We start from the raw sequence: 21,866 nt of genomic DNA, 5'->3' as shown, positions 1-21,866 counted from the left end.
CTGTATTATCTGGAAAAATGTTTGGTAAAGAGTCAGTTAGAGAGAATTTTTGTGTAAACAGATTATATTAGAGAAAGAATGGGGTGGGTTGAGAAGAGATGTGTGAATCCATGAAGAGGTATAAGAGAAAAAATATTGGGAAGAGGGGGCAGTTTCTGGTTCTGGAGAGAAAAATGCGAGATATTGGGAATGTTATGTGGGATGTACAATATTGAAAATGTTTGTGATAAATGTAATGTAATGTAAAGCATATGTTAGTGTGTTAGAACAAGAATTGGTTCTCATTGAAAGTTGGAATATGTTAAGGACTATAAGTTTGCAGTAGTTGTTCAAAATTACCTAAGTAAAGAGTTCATTGTTTTGTTATTCACATACACTGCTGCTACTTGAATGTCATTCCCTCTCACATCTATTGCATCCTTTACCCTATTATTCTATCTTCCTCCAATTAACCTTTCACTTTACATTCTCTCAACGTGCCCCTTCCACCTTAACAAAATCCTGGTCAATTCTCGGCCACACTTCTTTTACTTCCACATCCCTTTTAAACTTTGACACAGTACTGTATTACTCTTTCTCAACATCCCATTCACCTCTCATTATTCTCAAGGATATATTTTATGTCAATCTTAATTTGGTTTGTCTTCCTTGAACTGTACATCTCTGTATTTAAGTTTAAGGAAAATCCAATTGTATTCAGATTTTGAAACTTTTTAGCAAGACATTATCTTTTAAATTGCCAGTTAAGATAGCACTGGTACATGTAATGCTATCTTAAGTCAATATTGAGTACTTGTGACTAGGTGTGTAGCCTGAGTGTAGATTAACATTATTGCCTTATTTAAATTATTCCTACGTGATGGGATAGAATTATGATACATGTTAGTAAGAGATCAGTCACTATCACAGTAGCAAATTAGTGTAGTAGTACAGTACTGTAATTATGATCCTTCATGTATCTTGTTACGTAAAGAGTAGATTTCATATCTTAAAGAAGGTTTAAACTTTTTCTTTAATTTATGTTTTAGTTTCATTTTGCCAGAGCCCGTATTTATTATAGGTATTTTCTGTCTTGTAATTTTTATCGTCATTGTCTCACTAAGTTTGCATTATCACTGTGTTGTTCATGATCTTTTCCTCGTCCTCACCATTGTCTTCAACTTCATTCTGTTATCTCCCTCTGTGTTCCCAGTCCTTCCCATTCTCCTTATGAGCGACGGTGCCAGAGTGTGAGGACGTGTAAAGGGGGCTGAAGGTCCTCCTGATGTAGGTACTGAAACAAGTCATCGCTGTCAGCTGATGATCGTACCAGCTGGTAACCCCGGTGTGTCAGTGTCCACCGCAGCATCTGTGGAGAGGAAGGTCACGAAATCAGATTATCAGAAGAGAAGTGTGATTTATCATTTATGCCATTACAGTACATTACAGTATTCATATTCATAAACCTTTAAACTCCAGGAAATGTAATTAAATACAGTATCAGTAAAATTATTGGACTAGGCAGTGGACAGGACCATTATTGTTGAGCCCGTATGAAAAATGTGAGACTTGGTCGCTTTCCGTGAGTCTGAGTCATACCTTCAGAAAGTGCGATTAACCCCTGTTGCTGCCCTGCCTGGGGTTCCGGGAGCTGCTGAACCAGGAACAACATCTTAGTTGATGTTGACAAGCAAGCAACAAGGCAAGGCAAAAAACTGATAAGCTGCTGATTCACTTACTAGTACAGTATAGTACACTACAGTATAAGAACAACAAGGTACAGGTAGCAGGGTGACCTCAGTGTGTAGGCTTCGCAGGTTGGAGGCAGCAATGAGAAACTATTTCAATTTTTCTTTGTTGTTAAATCTATCATGGTGGAAGTAATGAACCTGAAATTTGGAAAAGATATTGACAAGAGAGACTGACTGCGAAGTATATAAACACTTAAGACACAATCCAACGTATGTGGAGGCAAATAGGCTATGACATAAATACTAGAATGTCTGATTTACATAAACTGTATTCACAAAGACGTGCCAAAACTTATCGTTGGAATGAAGAGTAAAACGTGAATCGTGCTGGAGGAAATTAATGGCCAATCCTATGACGTCTCGAGGCCTGACGCTAGAGCATTAAGGTAATCTTACTGAAAACTATCTCATCCTGTAATAATAGGAAGTCGCTCCTTGACTAGAACATCTAGGTTCACTGGGGGTTCCTTAAAAGCTAACAGGTCACGGTAAATACTGGGCTTAAGGTTTACAACAAATTATATCCCGAAACTTTCTCTTGACAATTTCCTCAATTAGTAATTGTCGCAGCCACACTCGACACGAACTCCAATGATAATAATTGCGGACGACACTGGTCTCACCTGTAAGAGTCTCTTGGTGATCTCGTATTTGTGGAGAGAATTGAGTCCCGCCAGGTCGAATTTGGTGTCCAGTCTTAGCCGCTGGGAAGGCTTCAAACCCTTCAGGTCTTCGAGGAAGGTGTAGTGAGCGTCTATGGTGATCTTATGGAGCTTTTTTTTTCCTTCGCCGCCACTCGTGGGGTTCATACTGACGGGGTTTACTTCATAACCAGGGCGTGTGTGTCGTGGACACAGCTTGTCGAACTTTTTCAACTTGTTCCCGGAATATCTACGGTGACAGTCACTGAAGGTGTGGACAGAACAGCGGTACCTGGCGCCATCCTGGTAGTCTGTTGGCCACGGGAGTGAGTGTACCGCAAGGCAGTGTGTCTTGGAAGTCGTCAATAGATTAGTTAATTCATCAAAGGCGTTAAACTCAGTAGAAAACTTCACTTTATGAGTAATTATATTAGGGTGACGTTTTTCTTCATTAACCAACACGTTGCTGTCACTGACGAACTCTCTGGCATTTGTATCATCATATACGCGTATATTATCTTCCTCTGTAAGGTTGGCGGCATTTAAGACACTAGGACCATCGGACCCAGTCAGTGACGAAAAGTTCATGACGTCAACATTAGGTTCACTGACGCTCTGAATTACTAATCTAACAGCCGCCATCCTCCACTTATTAATATCGACGTCCCCTTCCACAGATGTCTTTTCCCTAAGAGCTCGTAGAGGCATGAAGTTTTGCCGAGAATCTTGTGAGTGGGAGGTGAAAGGAGAATCGAGAGGGAACCCAAGCTCCATCAACACTCCGAGGGCGAGGAGACTCAAATAGACTGCTAGTAGATGGGTCGTCTGGTCTCTGCATTTACCCATAATGTTACACAATTCCTCAGACGGTGCTGGCCAACCCTGGTAAGTGTTTTCAGTGGAGTTTGTGATTGTGTTTAGTTATCCAGTAGTAATTAAGGAAGTGTAGATTCCATTTGTCCCGAGTCTCTTCACTGCAAATTTTAATGAATTAGGTAAAATGTCTAAATGACTTGTGCTACCCTGAACTGACCTAATAAAAAAAAACCACGGTAATAGTTAATTGTTAATAAACTTAAGGAATAAAGTCACACTTAAGAAACACTCATCTTGATTTAACTTACGAAAACTAATAACAAAAGCCGGCCTTCAGTTGCACTACGGAACAGTCACATTAAACAACACGATTAAATTTATGTAGTACAGTCACATAAAAGTTAACTTTTAACTACAGTATACAGTATTTACTTAGCAATCACCCAGACTAAATTTACACAGCATGGAGTTAGCATTGACTAAAATACACGCTGTAGAATCACGCAAAAGTTAACAATAATTAAGTAAACTGAACATTGTGAACTGTAAGTCACTATGAATCAGATCACAATAAACGTTACTTGACTGGGCGCAGAGTACCTCGGGAACTGACCTGCTGGGGTGGGTACTGGGCGTCGTGCGTCAATGTTTACAACTGAACCCGTATTCAATTCCTCCTTACTGAATAATTTCTTACACTCATAAAGTGTTCTTTTTGATACATTCTACGTACAGTTTATGGTATTTGCGTTCGTTTTAGTGTTATGAGAAAATATATAATGAACGTGTAGTATGTATTTGATTGATATCTTGGAAACGCTAATGGGTTGGCAATGCTGTCCATTAAATTATTGAAATATGTTCAAAATTACAATTGCTACTGGCATCAATAGTCCATTTATTGTAAAACCAGTCCCACAAATTTAAGACATTCTTGTTTATTTTATGAATGAGTTGAGGCGTAGTGGTAAAATGCGTTTAATATCGTACGCGGTGTTTGTGGGGTGACGTGTCGTACTGCCTGGGGATAACGGCGCCACGTGAGGTGGCAGGCCCGCCCCACACACCTGCCGCCGCCTACCTATTCCTCCTGCTGTGTCTGTCTGCCTGGCAATAACAGTACTATGGCTCACTGACCTACAGTATCAGCATATACCTAGATCACGTGCACCTACAGTGATTTTCTTCTTTCCTTGTGGTTATCAGCATATATATATATATATATATATATATATATATATATATATATATATATATATATATATATATATATATATATATATATATATATATAATCAACACCTCAGTCCGCGTGCTTTATTGGGCCGTCCGGAAGCTCCCCTTTGTGTACACCACCTTAGCTGACCACCATAACCTCATTTACTGGTATTTCCCGGTCTGTGCTGACCTTATCTCTACTCGTCTTGACTTCAGGATGGGCAGAGTCCCGTGGTACCAGGTATTTTCCCGTTCAGGCTGACCTGTCTAGGCACTCTAGGGGGTATAGTGAAATTTACTCTTGAGGAATAAATGAAACCAAATTATAGTTTAACTTTATTCAGTAAGAGAGTGAGTAATTTTTTTTCGATGACTTCCTGTAAATCTTATCTTTATCGTTATATTTAGGTCGATTGTCTAGCGTATCTCCTGCAGGTATTTTGTATCAACCTTCATGTGCCGTATTGGGGGGTACTGTACATAATTGTTCACGGAAAATGTGGTAAATTTTCCCTAAACTGTGACGAGGTATTGTGTTTTACCGCCCTACTTTTTTATCATTAATTTTCAAAGTATTGGTTTATCTTTATTTATATGCACGCTCACTCATAAGTCGAGCTCAAGTGAGGGCAGTTTATGTAGTAAATATTCCCTCTCCGGGTCACTATAGGCTGAGGCGCTGAACAAGTAGCCTGGTGCTATTTCAGTATTATATATTTACTAACAGTAGAATATCGGTATATCTTTTACAGTACCTTCGCTTCTGTTATTACTTATAAGCAAACATTAATATGTGTACCTTGTTATTGTTCGTGATCAACATGTAACTGGGACTAGGCTATGAGGACGCGTTCGTGTTTATAGATTCAGCTGATAGACGGGCAGTGGGAGATGCACCTTGGTCCTCTCTTAATTGTTTCTCTATCTTTCTCGGGCCCTTTCTTCCTGTCTCTCTCCCTGGTCCTTTCTCCCTCTCCCCCACTCACTAATACACCTCTCCCCTCTTTTTTATCTTGTTAAAATACTTCCCATCTTCTCCCCCCTCCCTCACCCCCAACACCCTACCTTCTCTCCCTAAAACCCCACCCCATCCTTCCCTGACCTCAATCCCCCCCTATCTCCCTCTCCCTACCCTCCAACACCGTCTCTCTCCTTCACCCTACCTTCCCTCCTCCACGTACACAAGATAAGGCCTGACTCCTAGGTGTCATCAATAGTCTTTATCGTTGTCCGTGACCCATTTCCCATCTTCTACAGTATATTGTTTTGTCAGTTCAGTATTTTTCTTTATCCTTTCTAATTACTCCCGTTCTTATTTTCTACCGTTTTATTTTATATTCTTTCTATTTTCTGTCTTGTATTTTAAATTTTCTCTTCATATTCTTAATTTTCATAATTTTATCCCCGTTTTTCAACTTTCCTTTTTCCAAATTTCTGTTTTACACTTCTCAACTCTCTCTATCGGGTCAACGCATAGCTCATTCACCCGCAGGTCTGTTAGTACTGTATCAAGATCAGGTTCGTATATCACCTGTACTTTGTCATTATTGTTGTAACCTTATTTATTTAGGTGCACCAATGCCCAAGGTCTTCAATTCACTAAAGCTATAGGAGAGTCTAGACAAGCAGATATGGCCTCGCCAGCCAACTGAAAGTAAATTATCTTGGCGTGACTTGACTACATGTTATTAAACGTAACTCTTTTTGTTTTTATTATTTATAGGCCCTTCACTGATGTGGTCAGACTTCCTAATTCACTAAAGTAAGGCATTGTATGATTCTTCTGTGTGCGTGTGTGTAGTTTATTTTATATTTTACCATATACATTTGTTAATTGTACTGGTGTTGCATTGTAATTGGCTGTAGATAATTACATTAAAAACTTATTTAGTTTAATATAGAAACATTAAACTGGCGGGTATTTTTAAATTCCCCCAATCATGGATCTACATGATATATATATATATATATATATATATATATATATATATATATATATATATATATATATATATATATATATATATATCTTGATAAAATCACACTGGAAAAGGGAAACAACGGAGCACCTTAGCTTTCGTCAAGACATCTCCAGAGGCAACTGGATTACATGGACAGAGAGAGGCTTAGATATACAGGGTGACCTTAAAAACATGAGGTCAGGTCATAATGATGTCATCCACTAATCCTCACACCAACACACACGTAGAGGAGCTTAAGAGAAGGGGGGTGACGTGACTAGTCAGGTCAGGTCAAAAATAAGGGACCCACTAAAGATTTATCTTATCCACGTTTTCATTGTGGATCTACATGATATATATATATATATATATATATATATATATATATATATATATATATATATATATATATATATATATATATATGAGCAAATTTTATAGTCGACAGCAAAATAAAATAAATAAAAATAAAATATTACGGATGGTCAACAAACAGAAAATTTTTATCGTGTCTTAATGAAATGCAAAACAAATTAATCCGACCCTAACCACCACCGTTCCCCCCTCCCCTTACCTAGCTACCACAGCGGCCAACAAGTCCCATAAATTAGTGCTATACGAAGTGCGTGGGTGAAAGTTGGGCCAGGCCATTGTAGGAAAGAATTGAAGGCTGCAGCCGCCCTAACCCTTCCTCCCTCCTTCGACGGTAGAAGTTCGACACGTTGTAGTGGCTAGAATGTGTCATCGTGATCATTAATATGATAAGAGTTAAGTCAGGGATGATAGATTTTAACCTTGATTAGCGTTAAGTTAGGGATAATATTTACCAACCTTGATGAGTGTTAAGTTAGGGATAATGCTTACTTAACCATGATGTGATGATTGCTAGGCTTGAGTTTGCCAGTGACTAGGCATGCCATGGAGGTTGCTAGGATACAATGCGTGGCTTTGAGAATAGTTGCCTTTTAAAATAAAAACAGGTTAGGTTAAGGTAAGTTAATTTGATTAGATTAGAAAAGGGTGGTTAAGGTTGGGTAAGATTAGGTTAGGTTAACATAGGTTAGTTATGGTTATGTTTGGTTTTGGTTAGGTTAGGTTCGGGAGTTGAACATCTGACTAACTAACCTACTTATCAATGAACCTTTCGACCCACGAACCGCCATGGGCTCGACTAGTGGTACTGAAACGTTTGCATTTGGGTATTGTTGGCCTTTGCTTGAGGGAGTCGCTGGGTACGTGCAGGTGAGAGGGGGGAGGTGCATACACGATGAATTTACACAACAAAAGATTCTGGACGTGATGTGATTCTGAATAGACTGAAGTGTATTTATTTTTTTATGAAAGTTAGTATACAAGAGAGAAAGAAGATTATTATTAAACTTCGTGGACTGGAATACCTAACAAAGTACATTACGAAAGACGCGCGAGTGTGTGTGTGTAAAGACGTTTATAATGTGTTCATAGGCCCCCCCCAAAACAGGTGTCATGTCAATTTTGAACCCTTGAATTGACCTTTAAATGTGTAGAAAACTGTATATATGTTTGGGAAATATTCATCCCTCCGCAACCAACAGAGCATGTAGATGATATAATTAATGAATTAAAATCATAGAAGTTAACGATTGCCAACTGATTTCTGTCATAAGTTTTGGAGATATAAAATAATAAACTCTTGGAATTATTTATGCTGGTATCACAATTATCTTATTAAAATTAATATAATTGACATGAGTGGTAACCTCTTTTACGAATCTTATCTCAGCCTTTCAATTGACAGAACAAATAGTATTTTTATTTTTACGTAGATCGTTTGGTTGGTTTCTCGTCGTTAGTCAAATCTTTTGGCGGGAAATAAACGAAATGATTAATACGTTCTATAATCTACAAAACAGCTGAACAAACAATAAAACACATCGAAACAACACAAGCACCAGGAATAATATTTGTTATACGTATGAAGCCGCAACAAAATAATGTAGGTCAAGTTGAGTTTACGAAGTGTGGAGACGTAATACTGTATAAATAACGTGAAAACGTTTACAGTGGACGGCCATACTCGCTAACTCTGAGAATGTTGTCTTGATGAAGTGAATTTCCGTGCCATTATTATCATTAAACAATAAAACAAAAGAATAATTCATGGCATCAATCAATTACAAACTGAATGACGGAAAGGCTAGGGAAATACCAGGATATATTTCATTGACGTTTGAGGAGGACGTATGCTACACTACCTTCCTGTAGTGTACACCTTCACCTCCTTCCGGGGAAAATTTGGACATTTTCATTGGCTTAACTGCCCTGTGCTGTGGCAATGGCCTATATTTATGGATTTCAGGAATAGTAGAAATAGCGAATAATATGATGTAGATTTACACAACAGTAAAAAAAATGGGGGGGTGCATTTCCTCGTGTGATTTTTATACCCCTGACATGGTTGATAAAGAAGGAAGCATGTTTAGTTAGCCTTGTCTGATAATCTATAAGAAATACGTTTCAGTTAAGTACATTGAGAAATTAAGGACCTAATAATCGAAATGAAAAGCGGCACGATTTGTAATTATTATCTAGTTCAATAATTATGATCCCAGTTCGACTTCCAAATTTGTGCGTAGCCAACACGACCTTTCAGCTATAGCCTATGAACGCCTATCCTGACTGACTGATTGACTCAATGAACTTACACACACACACACACACGGTTTACTTGTATTACGACACCCCGATTAGTCTTATTAATACTCCTGAACACGACTTACTGTATCTTTAAGAAATAATTAAATCAAGACAGAATACCAAGCCAGCTGATATTGTTGTGTTTTGGTAAAGTCATTTTGAATGGGTTAGATTATTTTGGTTGGGGTAGGTGATTTGGCTAGATTAGGCTATTTTGACTTGATTTTTATGTGGTTAGGTTAGGCTATTTTGGCTAGGTTATGTTATTTAGTTGTTTTGACTATGCTGGGTGTTTTGGTTAGGATAAATAGTTAGGGCTAGGTAAAGTCAGGTTAGGTAAGATAATTTTGGCTAGATTAGATCAGGTCATTTTAAGATAGGATAGATTAGACCTTGATTGGTTAGGGAAATGCTTTACATTCGCTCGTAAACTGCGCATCTTCGCATCTCCGCATGGCCTAGCCTTGTGTGTGTTGAGTGAGAGGTAAATTTACCTGGCAAACACCACGTACGACTTACTGTGTGGCCCGTTATCGTTATCCCTAAGTGCACGAAACAACAGGTGGTATTTGTATGTTAATATTCCATGCAACGCCTCATCTTCTTATGGGTCTCATGCTTCCTTCCTCCTGCAGTAGGTTGGTAGTCTGTCAGTTTGGTCTAGGCCTACAAGAATCGAGTTTTTGTTGCCTCAGCGCCGGACCAAAAACTGTCCTTGGTACGTTCCAGAACCTCGGTGTTGGACCGGAGTTCATTGTACTGGTGTCCACAATGAACTATTACTCTTACGTTATTGTTTATGTTTCCAATACATGAAATAACAATCGAAACATAATAAATGATAATGACATCAATTATAAACTCCTAATATTTATTAGTTATTTATAGATGAAAATGATATACAGCATTTTCGTCTTCAGAGGATCAGAGTGAGTGTAATGTAATTGAGTCAAACATTTTCATCAATAAACATAACAAAAAGCTAACAATTTATATTTTTTATTATAATTTAATATATAAGTTTCAAGTGTTGGTTAGTGTGAAAATGAAAAGATAAAACGTTAGGGTTACATGACACTGTTGGCGTTAGTGCAATAAACTCTCAGGGTGAGGGAGAACGTTGATCCACTCTCCTCTCCTCTGAACTCTCCCACGATCTTCAAGTCTATAGAGATGACAAAGACGAGGAACAGATTAAACGAAATATAAATATTAATAAATGAAGAAATAATACGTACTGTAAAAAGAATATAGAAAGATTAAATAGATGAGGTAGGAACAAACAGAGGATTAAGACGATAAGGAATGGTAAGGAAAAAGAAGAGAGTGACAGTTGAATACGGGACAGTGACCAGCCCTCACACACAACCCGGTGACGTCAAACTTGCGTCACAGCATTGCGTCGTGGAGGCTGCGGGTGTGCATATATAACGAGGTGGTCGAAGCTTCCTGCACCAGTCGAAGTCTAGCTCCTACAACGCTAACTTACCAGTTCTCAGTTTTCCTCGTGAAGTGAACTTACACCATGAACGTGAAGATTGTTTGCTTCTGCATTGGCTTGTGAGTATTGTGTTCCAGTGGTTGATTTTGTTGATTTTCAGGCATTGGGAAATTTTACCCTCTAATCTATAGGGATATTGAATTTACCTGTATTTCGTTTTGATATACTGTAATTAATTTTGTAGTTTATATATTTTTCATAATATAATAGTTGCTGAATACGTAGGTAGAATGGTGGATATATATTTATTCAGTAAAATCGTTATATAAGTTGACATTGGTTCATGGTATAGTAGACAAGGTTGACAATGATAAAAATAACTTGCAAGTCAATTTGTATCCAGTTGCCTTCAGGAAGTCAAAACACGTTTACGATAAGCTTTCCCACACGATAGCGTTCCAAACGTACGATCAACAGGAAAGAAATGATAACAGTTGACAGAATATCTAATTATAGATTTTTTTTCAACGATGTACCTATTTCATGGTCAGGGTGAACTTGATTACTTATCTTAGCATTATCTTAATGGGAAAATATCATTGGCCTCATTTTACATGTGGTTAATGTTTAATTGCATTATAAATTATAAATTTACATTTGACTGTTAAGTAAAGACGTGTTCCGCTGTAATATATACTTTAAATGATATAAACATCTCACTGGCTTCCTTCTATGCCTAAGAGATAAATTTAAAGTACCAGAGACAACTGGACATGCATTGGGTAGGCCTAGATGTGTACAATAACAGCCCCGGGTATATATATTAGCGTCACTAACCCTGAGTATATGTACAGTAATAGCGTCACTAACCATGAGTACCTGCAATAGCATCACTAGCTATGTGCAGTGTCAATAGCCAATACCAATTATAGCCACTATTCAGCATATAAATTTTATTTGGAAAAATACACAACTTTCACTCATATACACCACTGATAAAAAGATTCTTGTAATACTTTTTCCATTGGTAATAGTGTTTTGTTTGTTCCTGCAGGTGTGTGGTGGTGAGCAGCGCCGTGCCTGTCGCTCAGCTGACGTCAGTAGAGGGTGGGGATGTTGAGAAACCCGTCGACCGGGTGAGTGGTGAAAAAAAGTGGTGGGAGTTCCCCCTTACTTTATATATTAGGGTTAAATACCATCTCTGTCGTTGGTATCTGGTCGGTCATTGTTAAAATCAACATAAGAAGCTCCTCTTACATTTTTTAACATTCCAGGCCTGAAATTATGTTTGATAACGAGTTTAAGGCCTAAAAATTGGGAGGTGGTTCTGTCAATCGGATCAGTTTGTTGCTGGGCGCTTAGGTTGCTTTTTTTTGTCGCCTTCTGAAAGTTCAAGGTTGAGAGAGGTGACTTAGATATCTTTCCGCCTCTGTCAAATTTTAATCTTGCCTTTGATGTAAATTTGGGTGTGAAAATGTAAAATAACAAATCCTTGCTCAAGCTGTAGGATGTTAAGCTAACCTCAATAATTTTAGAGTTTGGAGGCCTTGACTTAAGCAATTTTGGTAGGGGATGACAAGCGCGGTTTCCGGCGGATTGATATTAGGTTTTGCTTGGGAAAGTTACTTTTACAGTACTGTGTAATTGATGGTGTGAACTCGCCATCAAAGGATTGAATCATAATTTTCAAAGGGTTAGAGTATAGTCTTCAAAGAGATAAATCATCGTCCACAATGGATTAAATCATTGTCATTATTGTGTATTGCAGGTTTTGGTTGTGAAGCGGTCAGCCCAGTTCCATCGAGGTTCAGCTGGACTGCCCTGCCCTGGCTTCTCCGCCTACAGGTGAGTCCTCCCATACACACATTTTTTTCACCCTAATATTAGTCTCACATCCATTTTATCCATTATCTCTCCATTCACTACTTACCTATTATCTGTTTACTTAATCATTTCCTCATTCACCCATTATCTGAAGTACTGTACCTCCATTTTTACTCATACCTTCCCATTCACCCTATTACCCCCATTATCTTTCCATTCACCATTACTCATTACCACCCACAGATGTCCGCATCCTAACCTGCCAGCGCTGTGTCGTGGGTTCGACTTCTCCCCCTGTCATGACACTGAGTTCATAAGTGTCAACATCTAAAGTGACTTAATGGTGATGACGATGGTGAGCGTGATAGTGAAGGCGACAGAGAAGGAGAGTGAAGATGGTGATGATGAGATAGTGAATATGACACCAAGGAGGAAGGAGTGAAGATGATGATGATGGATAGTGAAGAAAACTGAGAAGAATAAAAAAGATGGTGAAGATGATGGTGAAAGGAAAATGAAAAGGTAAGGCTGAGACGAAGCAGGAAAATGGTTATGATAAAGATGGAATGAAAGATGGCGATGACGATAAGGTGACTATAACAGTGATAATGAAGGAAAGAAACGAAGGAAACGAGAAAACAAAGAATTGTTTAGAAAATGGTGAAGAAAAAGCAGAAAATGAAAGCAAATTAAAGAGAATGCAATGCTAAACAGAAAGGAGTCAGGTTCATGCATTTTATTGGCAAGTGTCAACGAGCTTTTTAGGGTATTTTACCAAGATGAATAACTACGCCAGGATTTCGCGTGGCCGATGTTTCATAAACTGGGTAAAAGTTATTAATTTTGCACCCAACGTCATTACCTTTACAAAGATTATTCATTCTTGTTACTTACTGTGATAATTTAAGTACAGTATAAGTGTTTTATAGTGTGTGTGTGTGCGTGTTGTATACAGTATTATACATTAGGCCTCTATGTACTTTTTCACAATAAAGAGAGGGATTTGTATTAACCCAAAGTATCTTTAACCCTTTCACCGCGTGTCACGTACTTGCTATTTTATTCTGGCTACCACCAGACGCTTTTATTCAGCTTAGGGTAACCTCCCGCTGTGAAAGGGTTAAATATAAAACAAATACCTTATTATTTATGTTGGTATAATGCAAATACACGAAGAGTATAAACAAACTTATACCTAGTGGAAATTAGTTATCAAAGTATTCATGAGGTGATAAATATTCTTCGGCAGTAAATATGTGTTATTGAACTAGTTTAACTAAAATTAATTTAACGTTAAAAATATCAAAACGACATTGTGGTAATACGCGCCTAAGCGTATATTACGGTGTGAGTTATTAATAAGTTCTCTAAATAAACAACATTTTAAGCATGTTTTTATTGGTCGAGCTCTTACCTGTTTCAAATACATTCTCGTAACAAAACAAAATAATCCCTTGTGCTTGAATTTTAATTATAATCTTATAATGTTCTTGTTTACTTCCCATTTTAGTAGTTACTGTGTCTGCTGGAGAAATCGGGGTCTCGAGGATTCACGAACCCGGAAGCTGGTTTTTGAGCTCAAGAAATTTAGACAAAATATTTCATTACTTCGACTTTCTTGGACTAGGTTTTAATAATATAAAAGATTACACTAGTTACCAATGTCTTCTTGCACTTTGGCGCCAAAGTGAACAATTAAATCTGTGAAATTTGAAGTTTTTCGTACGAGCGGTTTCACTGAGCACAGCGATGCATGGTGCACCCTCGGCAACGGCTGGCGGATCTTCGCTGGTCAGTATGGCATTTGGTTAGGCGCCATCATAGATCTGGAGAGGGTTACTGGTGTTCTCGATCGCCATTTCCACTAACAGTACGTTATTTCACTAAAATTGTATACATATTGTTTTGTATTGGGAGTATTAAAGGATTAACACTGTATTTTAGAGTAGATGTATTATTTATTAAGTTCAGGGAAGGAATTATCACAACCGGGAGTTTGTGGAATCGTTTCCATAGATATAGCCCAGTGTTAATTGTCGAGTTCCATGGATTGTAGCAATGGCTATACTACTCTATTATGTTCTTTGATTATCCATGGCTCGATAAATTCCGGTTAGGTTATAGATTATATTTAGATTGCCAAATATAAGGTAAATGGCTAGCTATTTTTATAAACATTCAGGTTACTTATCCCAAAAGCGCCCTCCGAGCCGTAATTGATATATACAGTACAGTATATATATTTTTAAACCAAATATTCGTGATTTGGTTCGGGTTACTCTTTAGTAATGTAAATTGTTATTGGACCATTTCGTGTGTGGATGTGCACCCGAAAACTAATCCAGAGAGGGTGAATATATAGTATCACACTGATCTTTATTTCCGCATTAAAAATATGAATCTCGTAATGCTTACTCAATTCTAAGACATTTTTCTACTATGATATTTCCACCGGAAGTTAAGGATAGCACAGATTAATTTTTCAAGATTATTACTTTGGCTCAGGCACAAGTGTCGCCATGATTTTGTTTACTTGTGGCGGAGGTTGTTGGACCCCGTGTTCATCGCTCCAGGTTAGGTTAGGTTTTCTTGGTTGGTTGGTAATATAATTTGTTATTCTAAAAAGAAAATCCAACTTTTTCCGTTATGATTGTTGGTTGGGGGGGGGGGGTATCAACAAAACACATGATTTCTGGTGGAAATGAATATCAAATTCGTTTGAAACACTTTAAAATACATAGGAAAAGCCTATTTTTAATATCGATATGAAGACCAGTGTGATACTATAAATTAACCCCCGGAAGTTCCAACTACTGGTTATATATGAATATGAATAGATAGTCTGAAAATCCATATATGTAAATTAAAATAGGAAATAAAGAAAACCAATATTTAAATGTCCTAATAACCAGTTCCGACGGAATTGCATATATTTTTAAGACATTGCCGTGTAACCCCGTGATATTTTACCTTCAACTTTTCATCTACATCGCGTTTCTCACAAATTATCTAGCATTGCATTCCTGCAAATATCCTCGCATAGTCTAAAGTACAATCAATAGCACACCTTTTTTAATTAGTTGTAACGTCATTTCCAGTTCGCCAACATATTATATTGGAAATATCCAAGATGATACAAAATGTGTTTGGTAGATTGCTGATGTAATAGTTTACAACAAGTGTCACCTGTGAGACTGACGCTGATAATTATCTTGAATTTTTGTTTCCATGCTTTATTTCACTGTTTGGGTTGTTGGTCTGGTGGTGCTTACAGCAGGTACTACCAGTGTTTGTTAGGTTAGGTTAGGTTACATAAAGTATTTGTTAGAGGAAATGTTCAAAACTAGTATATAATCAGGGTTGAAAAAGTCATAATTGATTAGTGATTAGACACTACTGTATATTAAATCATGCCATAAATAGCCTTAATTTATAAAACCACAAAAATATGATATTTAAGTACAAATGGGAAACCATGAAAATTGACCAATACAGGTGCACTATACGTGTATATTAAGCCCCATTCCAAGTTAAGTTCTTATCGTGCAGTACTGGGTATTTTTATGGTAGTTCGCACAACATTCCTTCCTCAAGTCTATTATCATACTCGAAAAAAAGACGTCTAATTTTAAGAAAATTTTCTTCTATTACATTACCGGAGATAGTGCCTGCCAAATCTTTCTCAATTTAGTTCCATTAATCTTCAGCCATTACAGTATACAGTACAGTATAGTCTTGGTTTACGTGGTCAATTAAACCCGTGCAGGTCTGTGTAAAACGAGAAACGCTTAAACGAAATAACAGAACAGATGGGATTAATTGAAATAGAGACTGGGCCGACCCCCAGACTACCCTTTTTCTGACACAATACCTACGTTGTAGTAAAAATAACATCTTAATTTTATGATGGTACGCACACACAATTAATATTTAAGAGAAATATCAATAATATTAGGTTTTTTAACACTTATGTTAGTAGAAGAGATGGCTGGGCACACGGGGATGGGGGGTTGGTTCCGAGGCAGAGGGCAGATTATTGGCCCTCACCTGTATCACTTGTATCAATTGTATCACTATCCACCACAGAGGCTTGCAGGGCCTCTTTGTCAAACCCCTCAAAGTCTATATCCTCACTATCATTATCTTGGGCTGGCTATGGTGGGTGGCGGGTGAAGAACTCGGTAATGTTTTGTTGACAGGGCGACCTAGTGCGCACCCTGCCCGCGCTGCTTCCCGTGTAAATGATGGAATGTATCACGTAACTAATAATTGCCGGTGTGGCCAGGTTCCACTTAAATGACCAATCGCGTAAATCGAGACTATACTGTAGTTGACAACCCGCTGACGGCAGTTTATTGCCTACCCAACCTCCCACTCGGCGTGTTCCCTTCACTACTATAAATTACTAAATGTGGATATCACAGCAACCATGGAATTTGAAGAAAATTTGGTTTTCTGATGGGTTTTGATGCGATTAGTTCAAATCTGACCTTCATTTTTGTTGGAAATCACCCATTTGTGATTTAGTCACTCTCCCTCCCTCAAACAATAATGGGGAAAAGTGCGGGAATTCAGGGTTTTGGGTGAGGGAGAGCCAAAATGAGTGATTTGTGGTTTGTACAATACAACGAAACTAAACCTTACCTAACCTGGGGGCTCCACCCCCGGTAGCCCTAGCCGGGGGCGAAATATGCTTGGTAAATGACCCAGTTGCGTGGTCAGCCTCCACAATAATATAAATAGCCTTTACAGTATTTCTTGCCTTACTCCGAGTCAACTTGTCTTGGAAGGATACCGTGGTTACGCAGAAAATGTAAAGTAACATAATTTTTCGAATGAACTCATGCAATAAATTTCCAATACTGTAGTCTAAATTGCACCCAGCACACAATGGCTCCGTGTTGTAACCGATTCAATATTTCCTAAATCTTGCCACCCACGCCGAATATTAAACACTAATTGGTTGAATAAAATGATATTTTTTATTGGCTTTGATTGGCTACCGCTTCCCCCCCATTTTATTGGCGGCCAGCACATGCGCGGGAGGTCAGCGAACGTATGAACACACACAGTTTGAGCAACAGCGTAGGGGCTAACAAGCCAATCAGTGGTGGAGGATAAAAGTAATGGTGCTTTGATTTAATTTTTTAAAATTCAATAATTTCCTTATTATAAATTTGTGACGGAAGTGTAATGTAAGAATTTGATCATAGGAAGAATAGTTCTATTGATTGAGTGAAGTGAATTTCCAGAATTCTGTGGTTGCTGAAATTTGCATCATTACCTGTAAATTTACTTATTTAGGTTCGGTTAGGTCAGGTCAGGTCATCCCAAGAAAGGTTAGGTTTATTTGTTTTCCTAGTGTTTTTTTTTTGGTGTGATTTGTATTTACTTGTCCATGATTTTTTTCGGAAAATGCTTGTTTCTCTCCCCCACCTAAAACCCTGGTACTCCTTGTAGGGAGGGGGGGGGAGGGGGACTAAAAAACAGGCAATTTCTGACGGAAATCAAGGTTAGAACCAATAAAAAACACTAGAAAAGCAGTTTTGACTTTCTAACAGTTTTGTGAACTACTATAAATTTACCCAGTACTGTACTGTATACTGTATAACTGAACAAATAAATTATAATGCTGCACAGAATAGTACTGAAAAACTTTTCTTACTTCAAAATAATTTAGTTTACTTTGCAAACTAAAATAATATAGAGCACTGTAATATAATTAACTGGCAATATTCCTGATTTCATAAAGCAAGGGGCAGGCATATTAATTCTACAGTATTGTACTGTACTGTCAATTTTGTTCGCTCTGCCAATATTCACAAATACAAGTACTGTACAGTACTGTATTCTATTCTTCGTCAGTTTCTCGGTACCCATGGTACCTTAAGGTAATGGAATAAGTTTATATTTCATTCATTTCTTAATGTGATAGGTACTAAATTACAGTAGTTAGGTGCTAATTTACAGTAGTTAGGTAGGTTTTTGTGTTTGTGAACTTGATTTCATTTGTTTTAGGAATACATTGGAGGTTTTCTTGTAGTTTGGTACTAAACTACAATAGTTAGGCACTAATTTACAACAGGTGCTAATTGCACACCTATTTCCATGAGTCACAAGAAATAAAATAATTCTATTATCTTGCTTAGGCCTACTAACCCTCCCTCGTGGCATTACAGTTACTAAATGGTAACCCGAATGTACAAGCCGCTAATGGAATATGACGAATCCATTTGTCAGGTTACTAAAACATAACCTGACATTCTGAATTGCTCTTTGGACTTGCTGCCCGGAATATTTAAAAAAAATGGCGGAGAGAGGTTCACAGTTGCTCACCACCCTTGGCATCATTCATAGGTAAGAGTAAGGTTAGTCATAATACTGTAGTGTGACTACTATAAGGTTGACTAGTTATTTAGGTAGATAAACTACAATGTTACAAACAAATGAATGTATCACTGAAAACGTGCCAGCCACAGTATTTGTATAAATTGTTATGAATTAACTTATTTAAATTGGAAAATTTGGATGTTCAAGTAGAAGTTGGAATTATGACTTTAAAATGTGAATGAGGAAATGCCCTAAGCTTGGTGACTACTAGGTGTATAGTAGCAGCCTTTAGTCTAGTTTAACACATTAAGAACAGAGTATTTTGACCGATATGTACTGTATATTTTTTTAAGTATTTAGAAATTTCTTAAACATCCTTGATTTAAGATTCTTCCAGAAGGTAGTCCTTAAATGCATGGGTATATTTGCATTTTCAACCAATGTAAAACACGTTGCTCAACTCAAAAACCAACCTTACCTAGAATAACTTAATTAGCAGTGCAGGGTCCAGGAACTGGCTCGAGATTATTGATTTTTTAAGTAAAAAACTTCCGGCTGTATGTTGGTTGAAAATGCAATACAGTGGTCTCTCGGTTAACGAGATTTCGGTACGAGTTACCTTCCATAAGATTCTTAACTTCGGTTAACGAGCAATCCCTCGATTAACGAGTTTCTTACGAGCCGACCTCAACATGTTTTCACTTGCATTTGGTGGTCCACCAGCTGTAGTATTAGTCCACAATACAGTAATCGGTTCTAGGGCTTATATTCCTTACACCATTTTAGTAAATATCAAGAAGTTTACAGTATTCAATAATTTTAAAAGTTTAATATTAAATTTTTTAGTAATTTTAACAATTATTGAACATAATTGAAGGTAAAGAAACTAGTTTCTGGCATGCCATCCAGCCTGGCAACACACGAAACAGGTGTTAGTCTCTCTCTCTTTTCAGTGGAGGTAATATCTTGCTTGAGACTCTCTTCAACTAAATGCTTTTTTTCTGTGTTTCCAAGCAAATTATTGGTCATTTTGAAATTTATTTTACAAATTGACAATATATAATGCAGTGCAGCGTTGATTTAAAGAAAATAATCTTGAATTACACCAAAATAACTAAAATTTTATGGGTGAAATGGCACCATGGGGTGAGTTCGCTTCCACCCCAATGCCTTCTCTTCTCCCTTCTCCTTCACCCCCATTCTAATTCCCATCATCATCATCCAGGAGCCTTCTACATACACACCTCAAAGTAAGTGTACTTTTCTACCCTTTTTGTTGAATTTAGGCAATTTTCGGTGAGCTGGAACCAATTACCCAAAAACCCATTGAAACAATGGTTTCGTTTAACGAGTTTTTCGGTTAACGAGCAACCTTCTAGAACGGATTGTGCTCGTTAACCGAGGGCCCACTGTAATGCCAATGCTTGTTTTGTTGGGGGGGGGGTCACTAATTGTGTTGTGCATGTTCCTCCAGGAGCTGCTGCAGCCTGCAACACCTGATTCTTCTTGGGTCCAAAGGGTCAGTTAAATCTTGATGGGAGTTGATGTTGGTAGAGCCAGAATAACTGTAAGTACAATATAATATGCAGTACTGTAATGTTGATTTTGTATAGTACTTGGTGCAGTGCGTGATAAAAATTTGTGTTTAACCCCATTGGAATAAAAACGAATATTAACCAGGCGACCCAACCAATTAATGCCATAAAATAAAATCGATTTATAACTAAAAATGAATCCTAGAGATAATGTTAAAAAATCCAATATGCCAGTCGGGATAAAAACTAATATTAACCCAGTACTGTAATGGCTGAATAACTTGTTAGGCCCCACCAATGCATAACTTAATTTGTATTCTGGAAGTTACCGAAGGTCTGTAGTACAGTACAGTACTTTAATTTTGTAATTTCTCTATTTTAAACACCCAAGTAAACTCACTTGTGCATCTGGTAAGAATTTACTGGTAAATAGGTTTACCATGTTAAACATTTAATTCGTAAAGTTAACGAAGGAAATTTTGGTAAATCTGCGTTTTCAACCAATATGGCTCTTATAATGCGTTTTATTTGATTTTCATACTGAAAACCAACCAAAGTTAACCTATAATAAATACCTTAAATAGCAGTGCAGGGAACAGGAAGTGGCTCGAGAGGCTGAAGTAAAAAAACAGGTACAGTATATGAAGTTGGAAAATGATTAACTAAAAGATACTGCATTTCATTATTTCGGTGGAAATTAATTTTGTACAGAACCTGTAGTTTTGAATTTTTGTTTAATCCTGTCATTTATGCTGCTAGTTTGACAAGTTAAAGGTCTATTGTTAACACTGCTTTCAGTTTTACCTAGTAAGTTTTGTAATTCTTGGAAAGATACTAGTTTTCTAAACTGATTTTTTAAGTCAACCTTTGACAATTTCTAGGATTCCCTCATAAAATCCACCATGCCATGACGCTCTCACTGGGATGAACTTCCAAGTGATTAGAGATTTTCGATTTTTTTATTATCAATTCAGTTAAATGGTGAACAAGATAGGATGTCGTGTGTTATATGCTAGTTTTGATTTATCTATTCTTCCAACAGCTCGAATAGTTCCGTCCCTTATAAATAATTTGTTTTATTTCACTGGTTTGTTCTGCGGTGTATGGTTCACTTGACGCATCATCAGGTTGTATGTGTACAATACCTGCTGTTAACGTTTTGTACTCCACAGAAAATGTCTCTTTCTTTACGACTAATTCAGTAATCTAGGGAGTAAAGTTAAGTACTCTGTCTCGATTTGTTCACCACTTCAACTATTGAACCGGGAAAGTTGGTTATCTACTTTCCCGAAAAGTAGATAACTTTTCTACTTTTCGGGAAAGTAGATCATCACTAGAATAAATGTTCAAATTTTGGGAATATTACTTAATTTTGAAGATAATCATTTGTATCATAAAAAATGGGAAAATATCTACTTTCCGGAAAGTTGGTTATCTACTTTCCCGAAAAAGTAGACTCTTTCTACTTTCAGGAAGTAGATTATCGACTTTCGGGAAGTAGTTTTCCAGTACGGAAATACACTAATTTTGCGAAGTAGATTATCATAAAACGGAAATTTTATCATAAAAATGGAAATATCTACTTTCCGGGAAAGTTGGTTATCTACTTTCCCGAAAAGTAGATAACTTTCTACTATTCGGAAAGTAGATTATGGACTTTTCGGGAAGTAGATTTCGAATTTGAAATATTACGT

The 21,866-nt window shown here is 37.3% G+C and overlaps 1 protein-coding gene across 1 annotated transcript; it reads right to left on the bottom strand.

The window, feature by feature from the left end:
- Positions 1 to 14: 14 nt before the first annotated feature.
- LOC121853627 lies at positions 15 to 3,783 on the bottom strand. The gene is made up of 2 exons (XM_042347888.1): positions 2,354 to 3,783; positions 15 to 1,348 (listed from the first exon to the last, which is right to left on the bottom strand). Exons 1-2 carry the CDS (start codon positions 3,215 to 3,217, stop codon positions 1,208 to 1,210), a joined length of 1,005 nt encoding a protein of 334 aa, XP_042203822.1. The 5' UTR covers positions 3,218 to 3,783; the 3' UTR covers positions 15 to 1,207.
- Between the last annotated feature and the right edge of the window lie 18,083 nt (positions 3,784 to 21,866).

This window comes from Homarus americanus, unplaced genomic scaffold, assembly GCF_018991925.1.
Source record: "Homarus americanus isolate GMGI-L3 unplaced genomic scaffold, GMGI_Hamer_2.0 scaffold4896, whole genome shotgun sequence".
Lineage (NCBI taxonomy): Eukaryota > Metazoa > Arthropoda > Malacostraca > Decapoda > Nephropidae > Homarus > Homarus americanus.
Note: the sequence above shows the minus strand (reverse complement) of the source record. Positions and strands in the feature narration are given on the sequence as shown.

What these genes read in the sequence shown, in the direction of transcription:
- LOC121853627 (XM_042347888.1), bottom strand. Translation starts at nt 3,217, where the DNA reads ATGGGTAAATGCAGAGACCAGACGACCCATCTACTAGCAGTCTATTTG. An exon ending in TCACCAAGAGACTCTTACAG is followed by an intron (nt 1,349 to 2,353) that starts GTGAGACCAGTG and finishes TCCTCTCCACAG; the next exon opens with ATGCTGCGGTGGACACTGAC.